The sequence below is a fragment of the Mercenaria mercenaria genome, chromosome 17 (assembly GCF_021730395.1).
Source record: "Mercenaria mercenaria strain notata chromosome 17, MADL_Memer_1, whole genome shotgun sequence".
NCBI classification, from domain to species: Eukaryota; Metazoa; Mollusca; class Bivalvia; order Venerida; family Veneridae; genus Mercenaria; species Mercenaria mercenaria.
In genome coordinates this window covers 15,913,059-15,936,459 of record NC_069377.1, presented here as the reverse complement: position 1 = coordinate 15,936,459, position 23,401 = coordinate 15,913,059, and the positions used below count along the sequence as shown (strand labels likewise).

At 35.8% G+C, this 23,401-nt stretch overlaps 2 protein-coding genes across 2 annotated transcripts in view; both read left to right on the top strand.

Moving 5' to 3' along the window:
- Window positions 1–12,008, top strand: part of LOC128550325 (trichohyalin-like) — a 40,976-nt gene extending 28,968 nt beyond the window's left edge. The window contains exon 3 of the mRNA XM_053529166.1: window positions 7,687–12,008. Within this exon, the coding sequence (XP_053385141.1) occupies window positions 7,687–10,247 (2,561 nt within the window). The 3' untranslated portion in view covers window positions 10,248–12,008. The remainder of the gene's footprint in view (window positions 1–7,686) is intronic.
- A 5,759-nt stretch (window positions 12,009–17,767) lies between these two features.
- Window positions 17,768–21,701, top strand: LOC128550156 (uncharacterized). The gene is made up of 4 exons (XM_053528604.1): window positions 17,768–18,077; window positions 18,456–18,647; window positions 19,372–19,473; window positions 21,081–21,701. The coding sequence occupies exons 1-4, from the start codon at window positions 18,029–18,031 to the stop codon at window positions 21,458–21,460; spliced, it is 723 nt and encodes a 240-aa protein (XP_053384579.1). The 5' UTR covers window positions 17,768–18,028; the 3' UTR covers window positions 21,461–21,701.
- The last annotated feature ends 1,700 nt before the right edge of the window (window positions 21,702–23,401 follow it).

Sequence of the window (23,401 nt, the reverse complement as noted above, 5' to 3'; positions counted from 1 at the left end):
TTGCACACAACTTGTATCACTATAAGATCTTGGTTTTTTTCTTGAACTGGCGAGATTCCTTTATGGGTTCCAGAGTTATGGCCCCTGAAAGGGCCAAAATTATCTATTATGCCCTTGTCTGCACAATAGCAGCTTCATTTATGATTTGATTTTAAGCAAACTTGCACACAACTTGTATCCCCACAAGATCTTGGTTCCTTTCTTGAGCTGGCCAGATTCCTTCATGGATTTCAGAGTTATGGCCCCTTAAAGGTCCAAAATTGGCTATTTTGGCTTTTGCAGCCATATAGAGACTTCATTTATGGTTTTATTTGATACAAACTTCCAAAATACCTTCAACAACAATAAATTTTGGATTCCATGAGAAATCAGATCCAATCGTAGGTTCCAGAGTTATTTTATATCAGATTACCTCCCCTGATTGTAATCAAAATGGATTTATATCAGTAAGTACTTATAGGACTTATTTGAAATTTCATTATTGTCATTAGTTGTACTGAGCCGATCAGGGTAGATAACTATGGACTGATTTTATGTCAAATTACCTCCCTTTATTTCAAATTAAAATGGGTATATCTCCGTAACTAATGAAGGTACTGATCTGAAATTTCATTTATGTCAACAGATTTATTTGGCAGATCCTTCTTTTGTTCACTTACAATAATTTTCTTTTTAATTACTTCCCTTTTACGTTACTATAAATAGCTTATCTTTAGTAACTTTTTTATTATTGGCCGTAGGGAAAAACCGAGACCACTTTTCTGTGGTACAACATGGATGGTACCTCCAATTTTTAAGTGTATTTGACATATCTGTACCTTTTAAGATTTTTTTTTTCTTTTTGGTTAAATTTCTTCCCTTTGTTGTTCCTGTCCTTTGAACTTAGATATTTTTTCTGAGGACCTTCTTGTCCTCAAGTGCAATGATAACAGGTGAGCGATATAGGACCATCATGGCCCTCTTGTTTTCTGTAGAATTTAAATTCCATATGGCAGTTCACTTGAGGATACTATATTAAATCACACTATATCCACTACTGGTTTATGTACAAACATTGTTGGTAAAAATGTTCTTTTCTTTACCAACAGTTGTGTAAAGTTCCTTCTGTTATTTATTATTTTCATTTCTTTACAAGAGTTGTTTCATCATAATTTGTGCTGACTCATAGAAAACTCCAAGAAAACTAAATTTGTCAAGTTGAGGGCTTGGACATTATTACATATACATGAAAATGATCACATTTTACAGTTTTAAGTCTTTAGTTTTGTATTAAAAGCTTCGAACTATCCAAAAATGTGACCCCTTCCTGCAGTTCATTGCCGGATCTAAGGCATATGTCGCTAAAGTGACAATTCTTTAGTAAACACAATAAACATGCTATATTTACTGTTCTGTGAATATTCATATAAAACAACTCTTTCTTACTATGATTTGTCAATATTTAGATTTCATTTAGAAATGTCCTGCTAAATATTCAACTGGTTTTCATGGATTTTCTACATTTTTTGTTACTAATTAGTTTCTTTCCTCTAAAACTTGCTGAGAATAAGGGATTTTCCCTCTTTCCTGAGTTAGGTATATGATCATCATGTTCTGTTTGAAAGTTTTTTTAGTTTTTGATATATAATTTTTCCGTATATAAGTTAAATCAATGATTTATTGGTTAATACAGTAGCCTAACCTTATAGAAAATTGTTAGACATGTAGAATATAGATCTGTATGGATTTTGTGCTTGGTTCATATCTCCTAAACATCTTGTAGAATTGTCAATAAACTTGAGTCAGATGTTCAATATGTAGAATCCAAGGTGAGGGTCACAACTCAATTTTTTTGTTGGGTTTAACATTGCACCAGCACAATTATAGAGCATATGGCAACTTTCCACTGCACCAGCACAATTATAGAGCATATGGCAACTTTCCACTGCACCAGCACAATTATAGAGCATATGGCAACTTTCCAGCTTTGATGATGGATGAAGATCCCAAGTGCCCTTCCATACATTATTTCATCATGGGCGGGCACCTGGTTAGAAACACCGACCTTCCGTATGCCATCTGGATGGCTTCCTTACACAAAGAATTCAATGCCTCCGAGTTGATAGGCAAGTGATTAGAAGTCAGTGACATTAACCACTTGGCCAAGGAGGCACCTGGGTGACAACTCAAGGTCAAATGTTTGAGCCTTGGATTTCCATTCAGTCAGTAAACTTGTGTAAAAAATGCCTTGTTTTGACAGTCTGTATCTCCTGAACACCTTTGTAGAAGTCAGATTATTCTTTATTCTAATTGCACTGAACCAAAGTCAGTGTCAATAGCTTGGATTTTTTCTGCTAAACTTGTTAAAGGGTTCTTCTAAAACTTTGGTCACATGTTCAGCTCATGATAATAATGTGCAATGATAGGCAGAGCTTATTGTTTAGTCATGCAAACCCAAGGGAGGGGTCTCAAGTCAAGGATGTGACCTTTGGACTATATCACTGTTTTTTTTCTCTTTCAAGATTTTCCATTGAACATGATACATAATTTTGTTCACTGCAATAAAACAATGTTCAGAACTCATGATCTAATTGTGCTTGCCCAAGATCAGGATCACAACCAAAGGTTTTTAGTGTTGGACTTTATGTATAGTTTATATCACCATTATCAACCATTGAAGGTTTCTTTCCCCCTGAATATGATGTGAAGAACCTATGTTTCAGCCACAGTGCCACAACTGGCCAAAAGTCCAAAGGATAAGTTTAAGTTTTGGATTGTTATACCCCCACCAAACATGTTTGGGGGCTATATAGGAGTCAGTTTTGTCCCGTCCCGTCCCATCCCAAAATCTATATCTCAGTTATTACTAAATGGATTTAATTCAAACTTAAAATAGATGTTCCACCTTATCACCCACATCATGTGACACAAGTTGCATAACTCTGACACCAATTTTTCATGAATTATGCCCCCTTTTACTAAGAATTTAAGGTTAATTTTGATGCCTTTTCACTATATCTCAGTTATTACGAAATGCATTTGATTCAAACTTGAAGTAGTTGTTCCACATCATCACCTACATCATATGACACAAGGTGCATTAAACTTTTGCACCCATATTTTATGAGTTATGCCCCCTTTTTGCTTAGAATTATACTTATATAGTGTTTTGATACACTTTATCTGTACCCCTCTTATTATTTGATATTTTTTAACACAGACTTAAGCTATTGTGCAATATTCATCCAACATTGGAGTCATTACTGGTAATTTCAAATGTAACCTTTTTCAAACAATGCTTTTGGTGGGGGTATGAATCGCATTTGGTGATAGCTCTAGTTTGACCTGTTCCTATCTCCTAAACTCTTGAAGTCCAGTGTAAACTTCAGTCAACATAAGATCATTAGTAGAACCCAGGTTACAAGCTCAGTGTCACAGGTCAATGTTTATTTTCTTGTGCCGATCTTTCTTGTATATACCTTATAGTGCGAAGATATATTAAATATACCACGGATGATAAGGAAATTTTGTTAAAATATCAGTTGCCTGTATGCAAGCTTTAATAGATAAGCACAATCATTTATGATTTAATTCAAGATAAAATTTGTTTTCAGAAGAAATGAAAACACTAAATAAAAAAAACTCAATTTGTCGATGATTTAATGGTTTTCAAAGTGTAAACTGTGCACTGAATGTTTGTAATATTAATTTAATTCATTAAAGCATGCCCACATTAATTTTCAAGTTGGCTCAATATGCAAAAACAGATATTTCATGCAGTTTTCATTGATGCTAGACTTTCAAGGAGATATAAGCTATTGATTGGATTTGAATAAACAGAATCGTGCCTTACATTAATTTCAAGAAAAAAAATATGCAAGTGGGCATCTGTTTATTGCATCTGTGTGTTGTTGCTAAGGGGAATGTAATTAATTAAATTAGAGGTTGATGTGAGTGGAAAATGCACAGATTTAAAGTCTGCACATATATTCTGAGGTTTTTTTTGCTGTTTTTAGCTCGACTATACAAAGTATGGAGAGCTGTACTACTCAGCCCGGCGTCAGCGTCCTTCTGCGTCCGCACCTTGGTTAAAGTTTTGATGAACTTTCTCTTTATCTCTGTATTACTTGATGGATTTGTTTTGAACTTAAAATAGTTATTCCTCATCATCACGCACATCATATTGCACAAGGGCCATAACTCTTGCACCAAGATTTCATGAATTATCCCTTTTTTACTTAAAATTTCAGGTTAAAGTTTTGATACACTTTCACTCTATCTCAGTAATTACTAAATGGATTTGATTCAAACTTAAAATAGTTGTTCCAAATCATCACTCACATCAGATGACACAAGGGCCATAACTTTTGCACCAGTATTTCATGAATTATCCATTTTTAGCTCGACTATTCGAAGAATAGTCTAGCTATTCTACTCACCCTGGCGTCGGCGTCAGCGTCACATCTTGGTTAAGTTTTTGCATGCAAGTACATACAGCCATCAATTAAAGGCATATAGCTATGAAACTTATTTTTTCTTTTTCTAGGTCAGTTACCAACCTCTCTGGGTCAAGTCCCATAACTCTGACATGTATTTTGAGCAAATTATGCCCCCTTTTGGACTTAGAAAATTTTGGTTAAAGTTTTACATGCAAGTTACTATCTCCAAAACTAATGCAGATATTGAGTTGAAACTTCACATGTGTCTTCAGGGTTACAAAACTAGTTGATAGTAGCAAGTCCCATAACTCTGACTTTCATTTTGGCCAAATTATGCCCCCTTTTGGACTTAGAAAATTCTGGTTAAAGTTTTGCGTGCAAGTACATACAGCTATTTCTAAAAGGCATATAGATTTGAAACTTACTTTTTCTTTTTCTAGATCAATTACCAACCTCACTGGGTCAAGACCCATAACTCTGACATGTTTTTTTGAGCAAATTATGCCCCCTTTTAGACTTAGAAAATTTTGGTTAAAGTTTTACATGCAAGTTATTATTTCCAAAACTAATGCAGATATTGATTTGAAACTTCACATGTGTCTTCGGGGTTATAAAACTAGTTGATAGCAGCAAGTCCCATAACTCTGACCTTCATTTTGGCCAAATTATGCCCCCTTTTGGACTTAGCAAATTCTGGTTAAAGTTTTGCGTGCAAGTACATACAGCTATTTCTAAAAGGCATATAGATTTGAAACTTATTTTTTCTTTTTCTAGATCAATTACTAACCTCACTGGATCAAGTCCCATAACTCTTACATGTATTTTGGGCAAATTATGCCCCCTTTTGGACTTTGAAAACTCTGGTTAAAGTTTTACATGCAAGTTTCTATCTCCAAAACTAATGCAGATATTGAATTGAAACTTCACATGTGCCTTCGGGGTTATAAAACTAGTTGATAGCAGCAAGTCCCATAACTGATATGCATTTTGGTCAAATTATTCCCCCTTTTGAACTTAAAACTCTTTTGATATTTAACCTTTTTGGGTAATATTTTCCTGCTTCTGGGACAATATTTCGAATAGTCGAGCTTGGCTGTCTTATGGACAGCTCTTGTTACTTAGAATTTCAGGTTAAAGTTTTGATGCAGTTTCACTCTATCTCAGTTATTACTAAATGGATTTGATTCAAACTTGAAATAGTTGTACCACATCATCACCCACATTATATGACACAATCTCCATAACACTGGCACCAAATTTTCATGAATAATGCCCTGTTTACTTAGAATTTAAGGTTCATTTTGATGCATTTTCACTATATCTCTGTTATTACAGAGAGGATTTGATTCAAACTAAAAATAGTTGTTCATCACTCACATCAAATGACACACGGACCATAACTCTTGCACCAGTATTTTATTAATTATACCCCTTTTTACTTTTGGTGCTCTTTCATTCTGTCTCAGTTACTACTAAATGGATTTGATTTGAACTTAATTAAAGTAGTTTGTTCCGTATCATCACATCATTTAAAATGAGGGCCATCACTGTTGCACCAATATTTCATGAATTATGCTACCTATTTAGTACTAGTGTTCCTTAATGAAAGTTACCCAGAATATACATAACTTTGAGATTTCAATTTGATAATATGCAAAACCTCTTCAATAGCATCATAATAATTGCCATTGAATCAGTCAAAAATTGCCTTATTTTACACTGTTAACATAATATAGGCCATATTTCTTGGACAGTCTTCATTAAACTTGCACATAATGTGTATGGTGACAAGATTATTGATAAGAAAAATTGCTTGAGGCACACCAGACCTTGATTCCTTGAATATGTCAAAGTTGCTGTATTTCATACTGTTAACACACCACAGTTAGATACCTTGAATGTGTCAAAATTGCCGTATTACATTCTGCTAACACGCCAGAGTTAAATACCTTAAATATGTCAAAATTGCCATGTTTCATACTGTTAACACACCAGAGCTAAATTCCAACACTCCAGAGCTAAATTCCCTGAAGATGTCAAAATTGCCGTGTTTCAAACTGTTAACACACCAGAGCTAAATTCCAACACTCCAGAGCTAAATTCCTTGAAGATGTCAGAATTGCCGTGTTTCATACTGTTAACACACCAGAGCTAAATTCCAACACTCCAGAGCTAAATTCCTTGAAGATGTCAAAATTGCTGTGTTTCATACTGTTAACACACCAGAGCTAAATTCCAACACTCCAGAGCTAAATTCCTTGAAGATGTTAAAATTGCGGTGTTTCAGACTGTTAACACGCTCGAGCTAAATACCTTGAATATGTCAAATTGCCATGTTTCGTACTGTTGAATATGTTAGATTGCCGTGTTTCGTACTGTTAACAAGCCAGAGCTAAATACCTTGAATATGTCAAATTGCCACGTTTTCCTACTGTTAACACGCCAGAGCTAAATACCTTGAATGTGTCAAATTGACGTATTTCCTACTGTTTACACGCCAGAGCTAAATACCTTGAATATGTCAAATTGCCGTGTTTCGTACTGTTAACACGCCAGAGCTAAATACCTTGAATATGTCAAATTGCCGCATTTCGTACTGTTAACAAGCCAGAGCTAAATACCTTGAATATGTCAAATTGTCACGTTTCATACTGTTAACAAGCTAGAGCTAAATACCTTGAATATGTCAAAATTGCCGTGTTTCGTACTGTTAACACGCCAGAGCTAAATACCTTGAATATGTCAAATTGCCGTATTTCCTACTGTTTACACGCCAGAGCTAAATACCTTGAATGTGTCAAATCGACGTATTTCCTACTGTTTACACGCCAGAGCTTAATACCTTGAATATGTCAAAATTGCCGTATTTTATACTGTTAACACACCAGAGCTAAAATCTTTGAATTAGTCTAAATCACCTGATATTTCATACTGTTAACACAGTTGAAGGCACATTTTTGAACATCTATGACAAAACAACAAAATATCTATGACAAAACCAAAAGAGGTCAAGGTGAAGATTAGCCTTAAAAAAGTGTCATATGTCAGACATTGAAAACATTGTTTTTTGGCATAGCTGCATTTCTTGTGTTGTCATTTTTTTTAGAGTACATACTCAAGTAAGTACTCAGTTGAGCAATATTATAAAGACATCATGATCCTTTTGTTAAATCATCTCAATTGTTTGTAACTACAGTTGTATACTTATCTGTTTCAGTATGATGTGTTGATATAACTTGTGGGTTACTCTTTTGTCTCTCTATTTCAGATGAAACTGCATATGGAACACTACGCAGCGTTATGACGGCAGAGAGAGCAAGGCATTCAAATAAAATCAGGACAGATATCCATGCAGATAGACCTAACAGTGCTAAACACACTGGGAAGAAAAAGAAAAGAATTGAAGCCAGTTATAAGGCAAGAAAGAGTGACACAGAGGAGGAAACTTCTGAAAGACCAAGTTTTAGTAGCAAGGCTGACAGTAGAACTAGCTCTTCCCCAAGGACGCCAAGAGCTGGTCCTTCTGTAGATGACCATATCAAATATTCAAAAAATGAAAAGCTTCAAAGGTGGCTCAAGGAAAAAGATAAGATTTATAGGCAGCATATTAAGGAAGAGAAGAGAAAGAAGAGAGAAGAAAGAGAGAAACTTGTTAATGAAGCAAATGAAAAGTTTGAAAATCGGTTGAAGTCTCAGAAAGTGGTAAAGAAATGGATGAAGGAGAAGAGTAAAGAATGGATAAAGATCCAAAAGGAGAAAAGAATGAAGGAAAGAGAGGAGGATGAGTGGCTTGAGTCATACAAGAAAACAAAGAGTGTACCAGGAGAGTCTTTGCGGATCCGTCCCCAATCTGCTCCAGTTAAAAGACCAGAAGATGAAGATATAGATAATGAAAATCTGAAAGAGAAGATTCATTCTAGAAGAGAAGAAGAAGAAGAGAAAAAGCAGACTAAACTTGCTCAAGAGGGTCCACATCCTCCTCAAACAAAGTTTATTTACAAAAGGCCTGTTGCTGGAAAGATAAAATTGAAATTGCAAGTTAGAGGAAAAAGTCCCACTGCTCAGAAAACCGATAGTGAATCAAAAGGAAGTAAGGCTGAAAGTGAAAGTGAAAGAGCAAAGCAAATGAGACTGTCTTATGATGATTGGGTTAAAAAGAAAAGATCTGATGATATTACTAGAAAGGAAAATGCTAAGAAACAAAGAGAACTTGCAAAATCAGATCCTGAATTAGAAAGAATCATTCCAGCCCTTGGAAAGAAACGTATTGAAGATAAGTTAAACATGAGAAAAAGAATCGACACAGGAATCAAGAAATTTGACGACAAAACCAACAAATCCTATGGAGGAGGCGAATTCAATGGAGAAGCAATTGAAGAGAAAGAAAAACCAAGGAATGCTTACAGATTAGAGAGTGATCGAAGAGATTCAGGAGAGCCAGCTATGACAGCTAAACAACTACAGAGGCCTTCAACTGCTCCATCAGGGCGAGGAACAGTGCCTTCACCACAGAAATCTGCAAACTCCCCACGTAAAGCAGTAATTCCTCAGAGGGTAGATAAAGTTATGGCTAATGAAAATACAAGCAATCCTTACATATTGCCCTTTCCCCCAGACAAAGGAATTCCACCACATGTGGCAGAACGCCAGAGAAGGCTGTTTGCAGATCAGATAACTGACAACCTTGATGAAATTGAACAAAGAGCACTGTTAAATGCAGAACTGATAAAAGAAGGGGTTTCAGAGGCAGATATTTCAGCTGTGGCACAACTGGACAATAAGGCATTTGAACAGTATCAAGCTGAAAAGAAAACAGAAGAGGATAAGCATTCAAAAATATCTGAACTGATGTACTCTCCACGTAAACAAGAAGACTCTTCGGAATCTTCATCAGATGAGAATGTTAAAGTAGAAACTAATGATAAAATTGAAAGTGATCAGAATAAGCCAACAGAAGAATCAGAAAAGGAAACTACACAAAAAGAGATAAGTAAACAAGAGCTGGAAGAGCAAAACGAAAATATAGAAAACAAAAAAGAAGAACAAATTACTACAAATAATGAAACTAGTGATAATGGTCATAGTCACTATAAGACCTATGATAATTTAAATGAACTAACACTTGACTCAGAAAATAAGTGTGATGACAAGCCAGAAGATCATCTTAAAGAAGACATTGAAATCTTAAAGCAAAGAGTGGAGAATTTGCATATACACTCAGATTCATCAAGTACAGGCTCAATTAAAGGAGATACTGAATTAAAAGGTCTAGAAGGTGGTGTTTCTGAAATGTCAGAGAGTGTGAAGATAACTGTTGTCTCTGAAAAGGACAATGATCCAAACATTGTTGGCATTCTGAAGGAAAGTAAAAGAGAAAATATACCTGTTCTGGAGTCAAGTGAAGAACCTGAACTAAGGCAAAATAAAGGCAATGAAGACAATGTAGATGGCGAAGAGCCAGGCTCTCCTCAGGAAGATTCTGCCAATTTTAGAAAACGTGTTTCATTTAATGAACAGACTGAAGTATTTCAGTCTTTTGAGTCCACCAGCACAGATACAGTTACACCAGAACAAGACGATTTTGATGTACAAGCTGAGAGTCTGGATGCTCAGCAAGGTTTTGATAATGATGACGATGATGATGATAGGCCAGATATTATGAAATTGCAAGGTCAGAAAATGACTATTAACATAGGTGGTTTTGAACTTAACCCAACTGTGATTAAACAAGACAAAGACGATGGTACAAATGGAGGTACAAACAATGATGAGGAGAATAAAACTACTTTCATTACAAACCCTGAAGATGAAACTGGGGGATCTGACTAATATTTACATTTTTCCTAGGTAGTGATTTCATATGTTAAGTTGTATTTTAGTGCTGTTTACCAATTTTAGGAATTTAGTTTCAGCCAGTAGCAGAGGGAACTTTACACCTTTCCCATAAGCTTAACTGTTAGTAATGTGTAACCATTTTGAACCAAATTCCTAGTATCACTCAGTTTGTAGGTCTGTCTTAATCAGCAAGTATTCATGAGTTTACTAAGCCCATTATTTAAGAATTTAGATTTTGCAGAACACTGGGTTTTTTGTGTGTATGTTTTTTGACATGAAAATGTTTCTTTGAGTTAATGTGTTGATTATTTCTATTATAAGTCTAAAAATCTCATTCTTTTGCCATTAGACAAATTTTATACTGACCGTTTAATGCTTTAGAGCCTGATAATCTTGTTGTGATGTTATTTAGTGTTGTTATAAGTGAGTTGGGTTTTACGGCGAATTGACACAAAATGGTCATATATTGCCGAGAAGTGTTGTTATAGAGTATATTTATTCTGAGGTAAATATTTTGATGTTTAAGTGGCTAAAGCTGTATTCATGTTTCATCAATTTAGGATATAGCTATCTCATTGGAAATTAATTTGACTTTTGCTGGAAGCCTGCTTTTGAAAACTACATTTCCTTCTTAGTATATTTTTCCTACAAGTACATTGTACTGACAGAAAAGAAGTGCAAAAGTAACATGCTGTTCTATAAGCTGTATTGCTAATTGGTATTTAAAATGTTTAATTTTATGCTGTAGGTAGTAATGAAAATTTATAGCTGTTTGCTCAAGGTTAGGTTTAATTTTGAATTACATGTAAAACCAATATAGTCCAGATCACTATAGTGAAAATAAACATACAATAATAGTTACACTATTGCTTAAAGTTTATCTCTGTTGTGGTACATGATTTTCAAACATTTTTTAAATGTTGTGAGATAATTCTTTTCGTTCACCAAAACATCTTTTGCATGAATCTTTTAAGTCTATTTGTCGTTGTCTTTGTAAAATGTGCCTAAGAGTAAATATACATATTTTCTACCTGTATGAAGTGTACTTTTCCTTTGAAATAAGTTTAATTAGAATTTGTTTTAAGTGGTTAGAAGTAGTTATTATTTAAAACAAATGTATTTTAAGATGATATTACATAATTCCGTCCATGTACATGTACTGTTATTAGGTACACTGTAGTTGTTCTTAGTGTGAAGACATGATAAATGATCTGTGATATTTTGATAAAGCTTTTTAATATTTTTAAAACAAGTTTTTAGGGAAGTATTATTCAAGATTTTATGTTTTTATCAAGTATTTATATTAGGTGTTATTTTCAGAAATCCTGTAGATCGAGATACAGCTTGTAATGTAGGTGCATTCTATGGCAAAAATGGTAATAATGAAATATCAACATTAAAATGATATCAGATACCATTGCTAACCTGTATCTTTTATAATTATTTCAAAATTTACAAGCAGTCTAGATTTTTTTTCATAAATAGCATTTCATAGAATTTCTGTTTATCCCTATATTTCATAACATCCATATTCAGGTGAGATGTGCTTTATGTTTGAACATCTCAGTAGTCTATTTCATTAGTCCATGTCTGTAAGGTCTGATCTATGTTTGAAGGTCTCAGATATTTTGTTCAAAAAAGTTTTCTGATGGTTATTAAGATTTCAAGATATCAGCTGGACAGAATTGTGGAGTCACTTTTATCCTGCCAAAAGAAGAAACTTTCCAGTTTCTAGCTAATGCTTTTGTAGTGTTTCTCTTTAATTATAGATAGTTTGTAAAATGTTGTAATGAAAGTTTGTAAAATGTTGTAATGAAAGTTTGTAAAATGTTGTAATGAAAGTTAATTGTATCATTGATACATGCCTCCAGATAAACAACAAACTTTCAGAACTCTTAATGAGTATTTTTAAGTTGACATTTTACAAATACACTTACGGTAAATCACAGCTAAATGCATATAACAGCTAAATTTTGTACTTTGCAACACAATTTTCTGTTTATTTTAAAAAGTACATGAGTGTTTTGTAATTGAATACTGCCTAGAATGCACATAATTACTTTATTTTTTCCTTTTACAAATACAAAAACTTTCTAGAAATATTCAGAAAGAAATCAATTAGATTTGGAGACATGACCTCATAAATTCCCAGTGCTGAATAAGCTCATCTGAACATTGTTCAGGGTGAGCTATTAGTATAGGTTGATAGTCCGGCGTCCATTGTCTGTTGTCCTGTGTTCTGTGTCAACATTTTTAGCTCGACTATTCATAGAATAGTAGAGCTATTGGACTCGCCCGTGCATCCGCGTCCTTGTCGGCGTACCAATTTGGTTAAGGTTTTGTATGTAAGCTGGTATCTCAGTAACCACTTGTGGGAATGAATTGAAACTTCACACACTTATTCACTGTGATAAACTGACTTACATTGCACAGGTTCCATAACTCTCTTTTGCTTTTTTACAAAATTATGCCCCTTTTTCGACTTAGAAATTTTTGGTTAAGGTTTTGTATGTAAGCTGGTATCTCAGTACTCACCAATGGGAATGGATTGAAACTTCACACACTTGTTCACTGTCATGATCTGAAATGCACTATACAGGTTCCATAACTCTACTTTGTTTTGTTTTTTCAAAATTTTGCCCCTTTTTTCGACTTGGCAGTTTTTGGTCAAGTTTTTGTATGTAAGCTGATATCTCAGTATCCACTAATGGGAATGGATTGAGACTTCACACACTTGTTCACTGTCATGATCTCACATGCACTGTGAAGTTCCCATAGCTCTGCTTTGCATTTTTACGAAATTATGCCCCTTTTTTGACTTAGCAGTTTTTGGTTAAGTTTTTGTATGTAAGCTGGTATCTAAGTATCTACTAATGTGAAAGTTAATACAAAATTATGCCCCTTTTTGCAGCTTTTGTATTCATTCAATTGTCAAGGCTGTTGAATAGTCGAGCCTCGCTGTCCTTCGACAGCTCTTGTTACTTAAACATCTTCTCTTCTGACACTACTGGTCAGATTTACACCAAACTTGGTCAGTAGGATCCTGGCATGGACCGCTATCAAGTCTGTTCAAATGGTTCACGTTTGCCCCTCTTAGGGGCCGCCAGAAATAAAAATAGACAAGTCTTAAAAAACTTCTTCTCATTAACCACTGGGTGGATCTTCATCAAACTTGGTCTGTAGCATCTTTATAAGGTCTTTTTTCAAAGTTTCTTCAAGTATGGGCACTTGGCCCCATTAAGGAGCCACTAGACCTAAAAATAGAAATACTTTTAAATAACTTCTTTTCATGAATGTCATGTTGTATCTTCATCAAACTTTGTCTGTAGCATCATTATAAGGTCCTCTCTTTTAGAGACCACTAGAACTAAAAATAGGAGTACAGTCAATCGACTTTTTCTTGTGAACTGCTTGATGGATTTTCATCAGATTTGGTTTGTAGCATCATTATAAGATCCTGCAAAGTTTGTTCAAGTAGGGTGCACTTGACTTCATTTCAGGGCTGCTAGAGTTAAAAAAAAGAAATACCATTAAAAGACTTTCTCCCAGTAACTGCTTAATGGATCTTTATCAAACTTGGCCTGTAGCATTATCATGAAGACCTCACCCAAATTTGTTCAAATGGGCTGAGGCTAGAAATAAAAGTACATCTAATCAACTCCTCATGAACTGCTTGATGGATCTTTTTCAAACTTGGTTTGTAGCATTATTATAAGTTCCACTCATCATTTTGGTGAGATGGGGATGATTGGCCCCTTTTATATCTTTAAACGACTTCTTCTCATGAGATTTTGGATGACTTGGTCTTTCACATCATTATAAGGTCCTCAAATGGAGATGCTTAGCCTGACTTTTGCCCGTGAACTGCTTGATTGGTCTAAATGAAACTTGATTTGTAGCACCATTATAAGGTCCTCAACTAACTTTATTCAGTCAGGGGCAATTGGCTCCATTTAGAGGCTGCTAGAGCTATCGATAGAAATACTTTTAAACAATTTCTTCTCACGTCCTCTACCAAAGTTGCTCAAATGCTTGGTTCCTTTTAGGGACCACTATAGCTAAAAACAGAAAAACTTTTCAACAACTTCTTCTCATGAAGCACTTGGTGGATCTTTATCAAACTTGTTGTATAGGATTGTAAGGTCTCCTGCCAATTTTGTTCAAATAGGTATGCTTGGCCCCATGTAGTGACCATGTAGAGATAAAACTAGAAATACCTTTAAATGACTGCTTGATAGATCTTCATCAAACTTGGTTTGTAGCATCACTGTAAGGTCCTCAACCAGATTTGTTCATGTAGCATGTTCTACCTTGACATGTGAACATAAAACCATAACTGTTTGCTGTCAAATGCTTTGAAAGAGAATAATTTATGTATTGTACACCAATGACTATTTACAGTCAGAGTTTGGCATTCAGTATGTGATAATAGACATTTCTAACGTAAACGTAAATCGGAAACGGATTACTGAATCCGTAAATGTTATTTGCAAATAATGGTCTAAGGGAGATACTATTGTATTACTATTGGATGAAATTGTCTCCCATAGACCACAAATTAGCCTAAAATTTTACGGATTCAGTATTCCGTTTCGTAATTACGTTTACGTTAGAAAAGTCTATTTAGGATTACCAGCCTTCTATGTCCGAGACCTAAAATGCTTTAAACAACTTCTCATCAAGTGTTTGAAGCAAACACACCATACATAGACATCAGTTAATAGAATTCCAGGGATTAAAATGCCCTAATAAACAATTTTTGTTCAAGTGCTTGATGGAAACTAAACAAACTGATGCACCATTACTTAAATGGTTTAACCTTACTGAACACATACGTATAGGTGAGCAAGGTTCACATTTTAACTAACATTCCATGGCATTGATCTGTGATATCTATCTCATTTGTATCATCATAGATATGTATTATTGTTAGATATATGTATTATACACTTTGTACTTTTGTTAGATATATGACTATAGGTAATATAGTTGCTTAAATGAGTTTAGTATGGATAAGGAATTTTTCAGTAAAAGTACTAACAGTACATGATTTGTTGTTTATAAAGCCCTCTACAACCTGACCTACATGAAACCTAGTCTCAATGTTTGTCTTTATGGAATATTGTTCAGGCCAGAAACTTGGTCCTCCTGGTACTTATGTGAGCGATGCAAGGCCATCATAACTCTCTTGTTCACCTCAAGTTTTCCTGTACTCTCCAGAAACAGCTTGGCATGCATGGTTTCAGTTTTGTAACATGGTACCAATTCTAATTGAACCTGTCATCAGAGTTTCTGGTTGACTTACTTGTTTTGTAGTAAAAGCCTTTTGTCTGGGATATTCTTAAACTGCATGTTGGATTTTAATCAAAGGTTGAAGATATCAACATCACAGCTTACCTGAACTGAAGGCTCATGGTGAGGTATTGGTGGATGGTCCAGCATACATTGTCCACAATTTACATTAACATCTGCTCTGAAGCTACTGGTCAGAATTACACCAATCTTGGTCTGTAGCATCTCTCAATTGTATTTAAATGAGCCTGCTTGGCTTATTGTAGGGGCTGCTAGAGCTAAAAATAAAAATAAGTTAAACAATTTCTCATAAACTGCATGATAGATATTCATCAAACTTGATCTGTAGCGTCATTACAAGGTCCTTCCCCAGTTTTATACGAATGGAGTACACATGGCACCTTTTAGGGGCTACAAGAGGTACAAATTGGAATTGGAATCAGCTTTTCTCATGAGCTTCTTGATGGATCTTCATCAAAGTTGGTTTGTAGCATCTCTATAAGGTCCTCTCAGATGGATTGACCTTTTGGTTGCTGCTAGAGCGAAAAATAGAAATACCTTTATAAATCTTGAACTGCATGATGGATCTTCATCAAACTTGGTCTGTAGCAGTCTTATAAAAACCCTCTATTAATTTTTTCCAAATTTGGACACTTTACCTCTTTAAGAGGGCACTAAAGCTAAAAATAGAGATATCTTTATTTGACTTTCACTTGAACTGCTTCGCAGACCTTCATTAAACCTGGTCCGTCTGTCCGTTATAATTTGCGTCCGGAGCATTACTTTATAGCCATTAAATGTATGACTTTAAACTTGGCATACCGGTGTATATATAGGTAAATGGCAATGAGACGATGTGCAGAGCGCCAATCTGACTAAAGTACATCTCCTATTACGCTACGCATAGGATCTGAAAACGACCTATTCATTGCCTCGTTCTGACGGCCGTTTCACTAGCCAATCAGAGCCTAGCTTACAACATCTTGCAAATCTACCTCTAGCATTGACTTTTGATATTTACAATTCTTATGTCGTAATGTATCAGATAGCCGGTTAGCTCAGTCGGTAGGCGACTTGCTTTGTAAGCGAGGGGTCCCGGGTTCGAGTCCTGGGATAACTGCATATTTTTCTTACTCTTTGACAATCGAACAAGTCGCCTGATTGGATAACATAAAAATAGCAATAATGGAAATCCAAAATATACAGAAGACGAATGTGAATGGGTCGTTCTCAGATCTTCGTTTAGAAGATCAAGTACTTTAGTCAGATTGTGCAGAGCGCTTGAACCGGCACTGTAGGCTAAAGGTCAAGGTCACAATTTGAGGTCAAAATTGTCCAAACCAGGGTGGTAGGTCAAGGTCAATGTCCCAGCAAGTTGAAACCTGCCATCATATTTCATGTCCAGAGCATGACTTAAAAACTATTAAAGGTATTGACATGGAACTTGGAATATATGCAGGTGTTGATGTAGACTGCAACAATTTACATTGCAATTTATTTTTCATATTTCGCTGCTTCTGGTGAAACTGGTATCTGCTTCATATAGTAAATTTTCACGGCGATTTGTAGAAAGGTAAATACTTTTATAAACAGAAAAGCCAGAAAAGACAAAGTGGCCCTAAATCGCTCACCTTACCTTACTATTTGACCTTGATTATATGTATGACGCACTGAATCATGAAAGGTAACAAATGTTTTTAATACAAAAAAAAAAAAAACAAACAGATGCAGTGGCCCCATTTGAAAAAAAAACAACAAGAGCTCTGAACACTGAAATGGATGTGACTGTTTATGCAAGGAAACTACGATGGTGAAAAGTTGGAACTTCCGTCATGAATGAAAAGTTGAAAACACAATACAACAAAACCGCGATGGAGAAAAGCTGAAACTACGAAATAACTGAGACTGTTCTGCAAATAGTGATAGATTCTTTTTTCTTCAGTTAATAAAAGAGATATTTTTGCTTAAAATAGCATACAGCACGCGAGTCCTCCTACACCCCGAAATGTAAGACGTGTTTTTTTCAGCGCCGACAAAAACATGGGAAAATCCTGTCTGACAGCATAAGATAAGATAAGATAAGATAAAGATTTCTTTCATGCCAGTTTATGAATGAATGCGTAAATTCATACGCTGCTATAATAAAATAGTGTTCAAAAGAATAGCATGAAATAAATGCAGTAAAACATGGACAACAGTGGGAGTGACATTTGTATTGCTGTGAATGTTGCTCACAATCATATTAAGAAAACATATTGTAATAACACTACGTGATTTCTGCACTTAAACGGACACACAAACAGTGAAGCATTGAAACAGCATCAAAATGTTAACGTCACGATAAAAAACTTCACTGACGTTATGATGTCAACGTTAGAGTTACGTCGTAACATAGCAACCACATCGTGTTGATACGAATTTCACAAGCAGCGTGTATATATCAGCAGTATTTTAGCTTTTCGTCGCGAAATTACAGAAAAAACATGAGTATTAAAAGGGAAAATAATCGTAGAACTAACAGAAATTATGAAGGTACGTGAACTAATGAATAATAATAATAATAATCTACCGTTTTGCCTTTATTATATATTTTCAGAACATTTTTGTCTGAACTTCAGTTTTCATTTTGAACTGATGTTGTAAATTGTTTCTAAAATGTTAAGGTATTCATTATACAAAAATGTATAATAACGATACATGCAATTAAATTCATAAAAGTATTTCAAGCCACTTGCAAAAACTAAATCTTTGTTTTGTGTTCTAAGCAGTCATGGATGTTTACAATGAATTAACTGAACTTGACCAGTTTTGAAAGTTCCCAATCGGTCCTACTTACAAAATAGTTTGTTGTAATTAAAATTGTATGACCTGGTTTGTTTTGATAACACTATTCTGTATCCACCTTTGAAGTTCTAGATGAAGAAGATGTATATAGTCCAGCATCAGAAGCGGGGTACCCGTATCCTTTCCGTTCCTGGTCCTCTACATACATTGCTGAAGAGGACTGGCATCAACCGGATGCTCTTGACATACTTGATCTTGAGAAAATGGCAGAAGAATGGGCTGAAAATCAAAAGCATAAGAACACTAGACACATTACTGGTAAGCAAATATCTAAACTTAAGCGAAGCGGATAGAAACTACCCGAGTGATTAACATTGTAGATATATTTTCTGTACATTTTACAGGGTACACACGCACGCGTTAAACGTTGTAGATATATTATCTGTATGTTTTACCGTGATTAATTACGTTGAAGATATATTTTCATTATGTTTTACCGTGTACACACGCAAGTGATTAACGTTGAAGATATATTTTCATTATGTTTTACCGTGTACACACGCACGTGATTAACGTTGAGGATATATTTTCATTATGTTTTACCGTGTACACACGCAAGTGATTAACGTTGAAGATATATTTTCATTATGTTTTACCGTGTACACACGCAAGTGACGTGTACACACGCAAGTGATTAACGTTGAAGATATATTTTCATTATGTTTTACCGTCTAAACGTACGATTAATGTTCGTCTACACGCATGACTAATGTTGTAGATATATTTTCTGTATGCTTCATCTACACGCGTGATTAACGTTGTACATATATTGCCTGTATGTTTCAGCCTACACGCGTGTTTTCATAAATACTTTCTGACTAAAATTCACCGACAATATATTTGTTTCTATAGGGCGTTTTAAATTTGGAAAAGAGACATTAATCTGGCTTTATACCCTTTAAGGTTGAGGCTTTAAACGAACGGAAAACCGATGTTTCATATATAGTTAGAACCAGAACATGACGTTGCATATTCTTTGTAGAAGCCGAGATATCACAGTGCATTCCACTTGCCGAGGCCAACTTTGAAGACATTAAACAAACAGACATCCGTCTTGAGCGTGCATATGAACTGTACCTATTGCGTGAGTAATTGATTAATGTTCTCATTTTTTAGAGATTCTCTTTGGAATCACCATTTAAAATGTATATGTCCTGTTTTTCAGGGCAATATATATATATGGTAATGTCATAGTGAACATTAGATTTTATAAAATAAGTATTGTTTTCACTCAATTAACAACAAAATTATCAAAGTTTGTTTAAACCCACGAAAACAACATGTTTGTTTTACATGTAAGATTGAAATGGATTTGCTTGTGAATACAAGCTACGCCCTTCTTCAAAATATTCAGACACATTTTCCGATTTCATGCGATGGATATAATGATAACAAGGCAGTCTGAAAGACAGCTAAATCCCCCGCCACTGCTATGGATAGTGAAAGGGTAAACCTTTGATTTTAGCTGTGACCTTGACCTTGAACTGACATGGCTGACTCATGAATTCTGCACAACATCTTGATGAGGTGATCATTTGACCCATGTTTCATGAAAATCCTTCAAGGGGTTTAGGAGATACAGAGCTGAAACCTTTGACCTTCAGTTGTGACCTTGACCTTGAGTTGACATGGCTGACTCATGAGTTCTTGATGAGGTGATCATTTGACCCAAGTTTGATGAAAATCCTTCAAGGGGTTTAGGAGATACAGAGTGGACACAAAATGGAAGGCTCAAACCTTCGACCCTTCGTTGTGACCTTGACCTTGAGCTGGCATGGTTGACTCATAATTTCTGCACATCGTTTTGATGAGGTAATCATTTTACCCAAGTTTTATAAAATTCCTTCAAGGGGTTTAGGAGATATAGAGCGGACACGAAATGGAAGGCTCAAACCTTTTACCCTAAGTTGTGACCTTGACCTTGAGCCGGCATGACTGACTCATGGCTTCTGCATATTGTCTAGATGAGGTGATCATTTGACCCAAGTTTGATCAAATTCCTTCAAGGGGTTTAGGAGATATAGAGCGGACAGAAAATGGAAGGCTCAAACCTTTGACCTTGAATTGTGACCTTGAGCCGACAAGGCTGAACCATGGGTTCTGCACATCGTCTTGATGAGGTGATCATTTGACCCAAGTTTCATGAAAATCCTTCAAGGAGTTTAGAAGATATAGAGCGGACACAAATGGAAGGCTCAAAACCTTTGACCCTAAGTTGTGACCTTGACCTTGAGCCGGCATGGCTGACTCATGGGTTCTGCACATCGTCTTGATGAGGTGATCATTTGACCCAAGTTTTATAAAATTCCTTCAAGGGGTTTATGAGATATAGAGCGGACACAAAATGGCAGGCTCAAACCTTTGACCTTAGACTGACTCATGGGTTCTGCACATCGTCTTGATGAGGTGATCATTTGACCCAAGTTTCATGAAAATCCTTCAAGGGGTTTAGGAGATATGGACCGGACCCGGACACGATTTTGTTACGGACGGAAGGACGAACGGACGGAAAGACGGAAGGACGGACGGACGCAGACCATTCCTATAATCCCTCCGCCACGGCGGGGGATTAATAAATAATTTCCCAAAAGCAATATAGGGTCAAGCTAATGCTGTAACACATCTGGATTAAAAAGCCGCTCTTGCCATATTTCTCAAATAAATTATTAAACCATTTGTCTCTTATTCTAGCCGCCCTAGACTCGGTACCCGACGTTAAACGTGAAACAGAAGCAATGATTAAACGACTCGAGAACCAGCCACATTTCTACTGCCCCTACGGGCGGGAAGAAACGACCAAGGTCCATGTCGGCCGATGGCTTGATAAGCACACTTGCAACCCAGAGAAAGAGCTCACTGGTTTTACATCTAAAGATCCCTACGACCTAGAGAGATTCATACCTATTGTCGAGCCACGACTGTCAACCAGTGACACTAATGTTATTCTCGGAAAGCGTAAGAGAGTCAGGGAAAGGGAGGAGGAAACAGTATACATCAGCGGAAGTAGCTCAGACTCCAGACTGGTCAGCGATAGAGGCTACAGGCCTCGGAAAGTTAGGAAGTCACGTTAAATTTGGAATGAAATGTTACTGATTTTGATTCTTTTACTCGATTTCTTAATTGTTTCATCAATAAATAGTTATTATAAATCAAGATGTTACTGTTTGAACAGTGTTTAGGATATACATACATACAGAAATCATAGTTTTAGACCTGGAATCTCTCGCATCAAGAAACAGCAGATTTTAGGACGCCATATTAGGTAACCAGAAGTCCCGTGTTTGAACCTCCTCACTCCCCCAACTATAATTATTCTTTCGGATGACAGTCCCGTTTACGGAAGTTTACACTCTGACGGTATGCAAATTATTTACGACGAGTTAAACATGTCAAAGATAAAAAAGATATACAGTTCTAAGAATGATATATCGCACACAAAAGTCTGGTTGTATAAAATATTTGTGGCCTAATTATGTATTTATTTTATACCCCTGATAATGTTATGCGTCAATAACAAGTGTCAGGTTCCGTTGAAATATTAGTATCCTGTATATACGTCAAATTATGTGATTTGCCGCATTACATGCGCCGTACTGGTAGCCTGTTTTTACACCAGATATTGTGATGTGTAGCAAGAAAGGTCATTCTTCTCAGGAAATAACCGGTATTGTATTCATTACTTTCTTTAGTATGATGTGTTGCGAGCAAGTGCATGGGAAATATTGGAATACCTTTGCAATTGGGATGTGTCGCGAATAGTCGCAGCTTTCGTTTTTAGCTCACCTGAGCAATGCTCAGGTGAGTTTTTCTGATCGCTCGATGTCCGGCGTCCGTCGTCTGTCGTCTGTCGTCCGTCGTCTGTCAACATTTAGCTTGTGTATGCGATAGAGGCTGTATTTTTCAATTAATCTTCATGAATATTGGTCAGAATGATAACCTTGATAAAATCTAGGCCGAGTTCGAAAATGGGTCATCTCGGGTCAAAAACTAGGTCACTAGGTCAAATCAAAGAAAAACCTTGTGTATGCGATAGAGGCTGTATTTTTCAATCAATCTTCATGAATATTGGTCAGAATGATAACCTTGATGAAATCTAGGCCGAGTTCGAAAATGGATTATCTCGGGTCAAAAACTAGGTCACTAGGTCAAATCAAAGAAAAACCTTGTGTATGCGATAGAGGCTGTATTTTTCAATTGATCTTCATGAATATTGGTCAGAATGATTGCCTTGATGAAATCTAGGCCGAGTTTGAAAATGGGTCATCTCGGGTCAAAAACTAGGTCACTAGTTCAAATCAAAGAAAAACCTTATGTATATGATAGAGGCTGTATTTTTCAATTATTCTTCATGAATATTGGTCAGAATGATAACCTTGATGAAATCTAGGCCGAGTTCGAAAATGGGTCATCTCGGGTCAAAAACTAGGTCACTAGGTCAAATCAAAGAAAAACCTTGTGTATGCGATAGAGGCTGTATTTTTCAATTGATCTTCATGAATATTGGTCAGAATGATTGCCTTGATGAAATCTAGGCCGAGTTTGAAAATGGGTCATCTCGGGTCAAAAACTAGGTCACTATGTCAAATCAAAGAAAAACCTTGTGTATGCGATAGAGGCTGTATTTTTCAATCAATCTTCATGAATATTAGTCAGAATGATAACCTTGATGAAATCTAGGCCGAGTTCGAAAATGGGTCATCTCGGGTCAAAAACTAGGTCACTAGGTCAAATCAAAGAAAAACCTTGTGTATGCGATAGAGGCTGTATTTTTCAATTGATCTTCATGAATATTGGTCAGAATGATTGCCTTGATGAAATCTAGGCCGAGTTCGAAAATGGGTCATGTCGGGTCAAAAACTAGGTCACTAGTTCAAATCAAAGAAAAACCTTATGTATATGATAGAGGCTGTATTTTTCAATTATTCTTCATGAATATTGGTCAGAATGATAACCTTGATGAAATCTAGGCCGAGTTCGAAAATGGGTCATCTCGGGTCAAAAACTAGGTCACT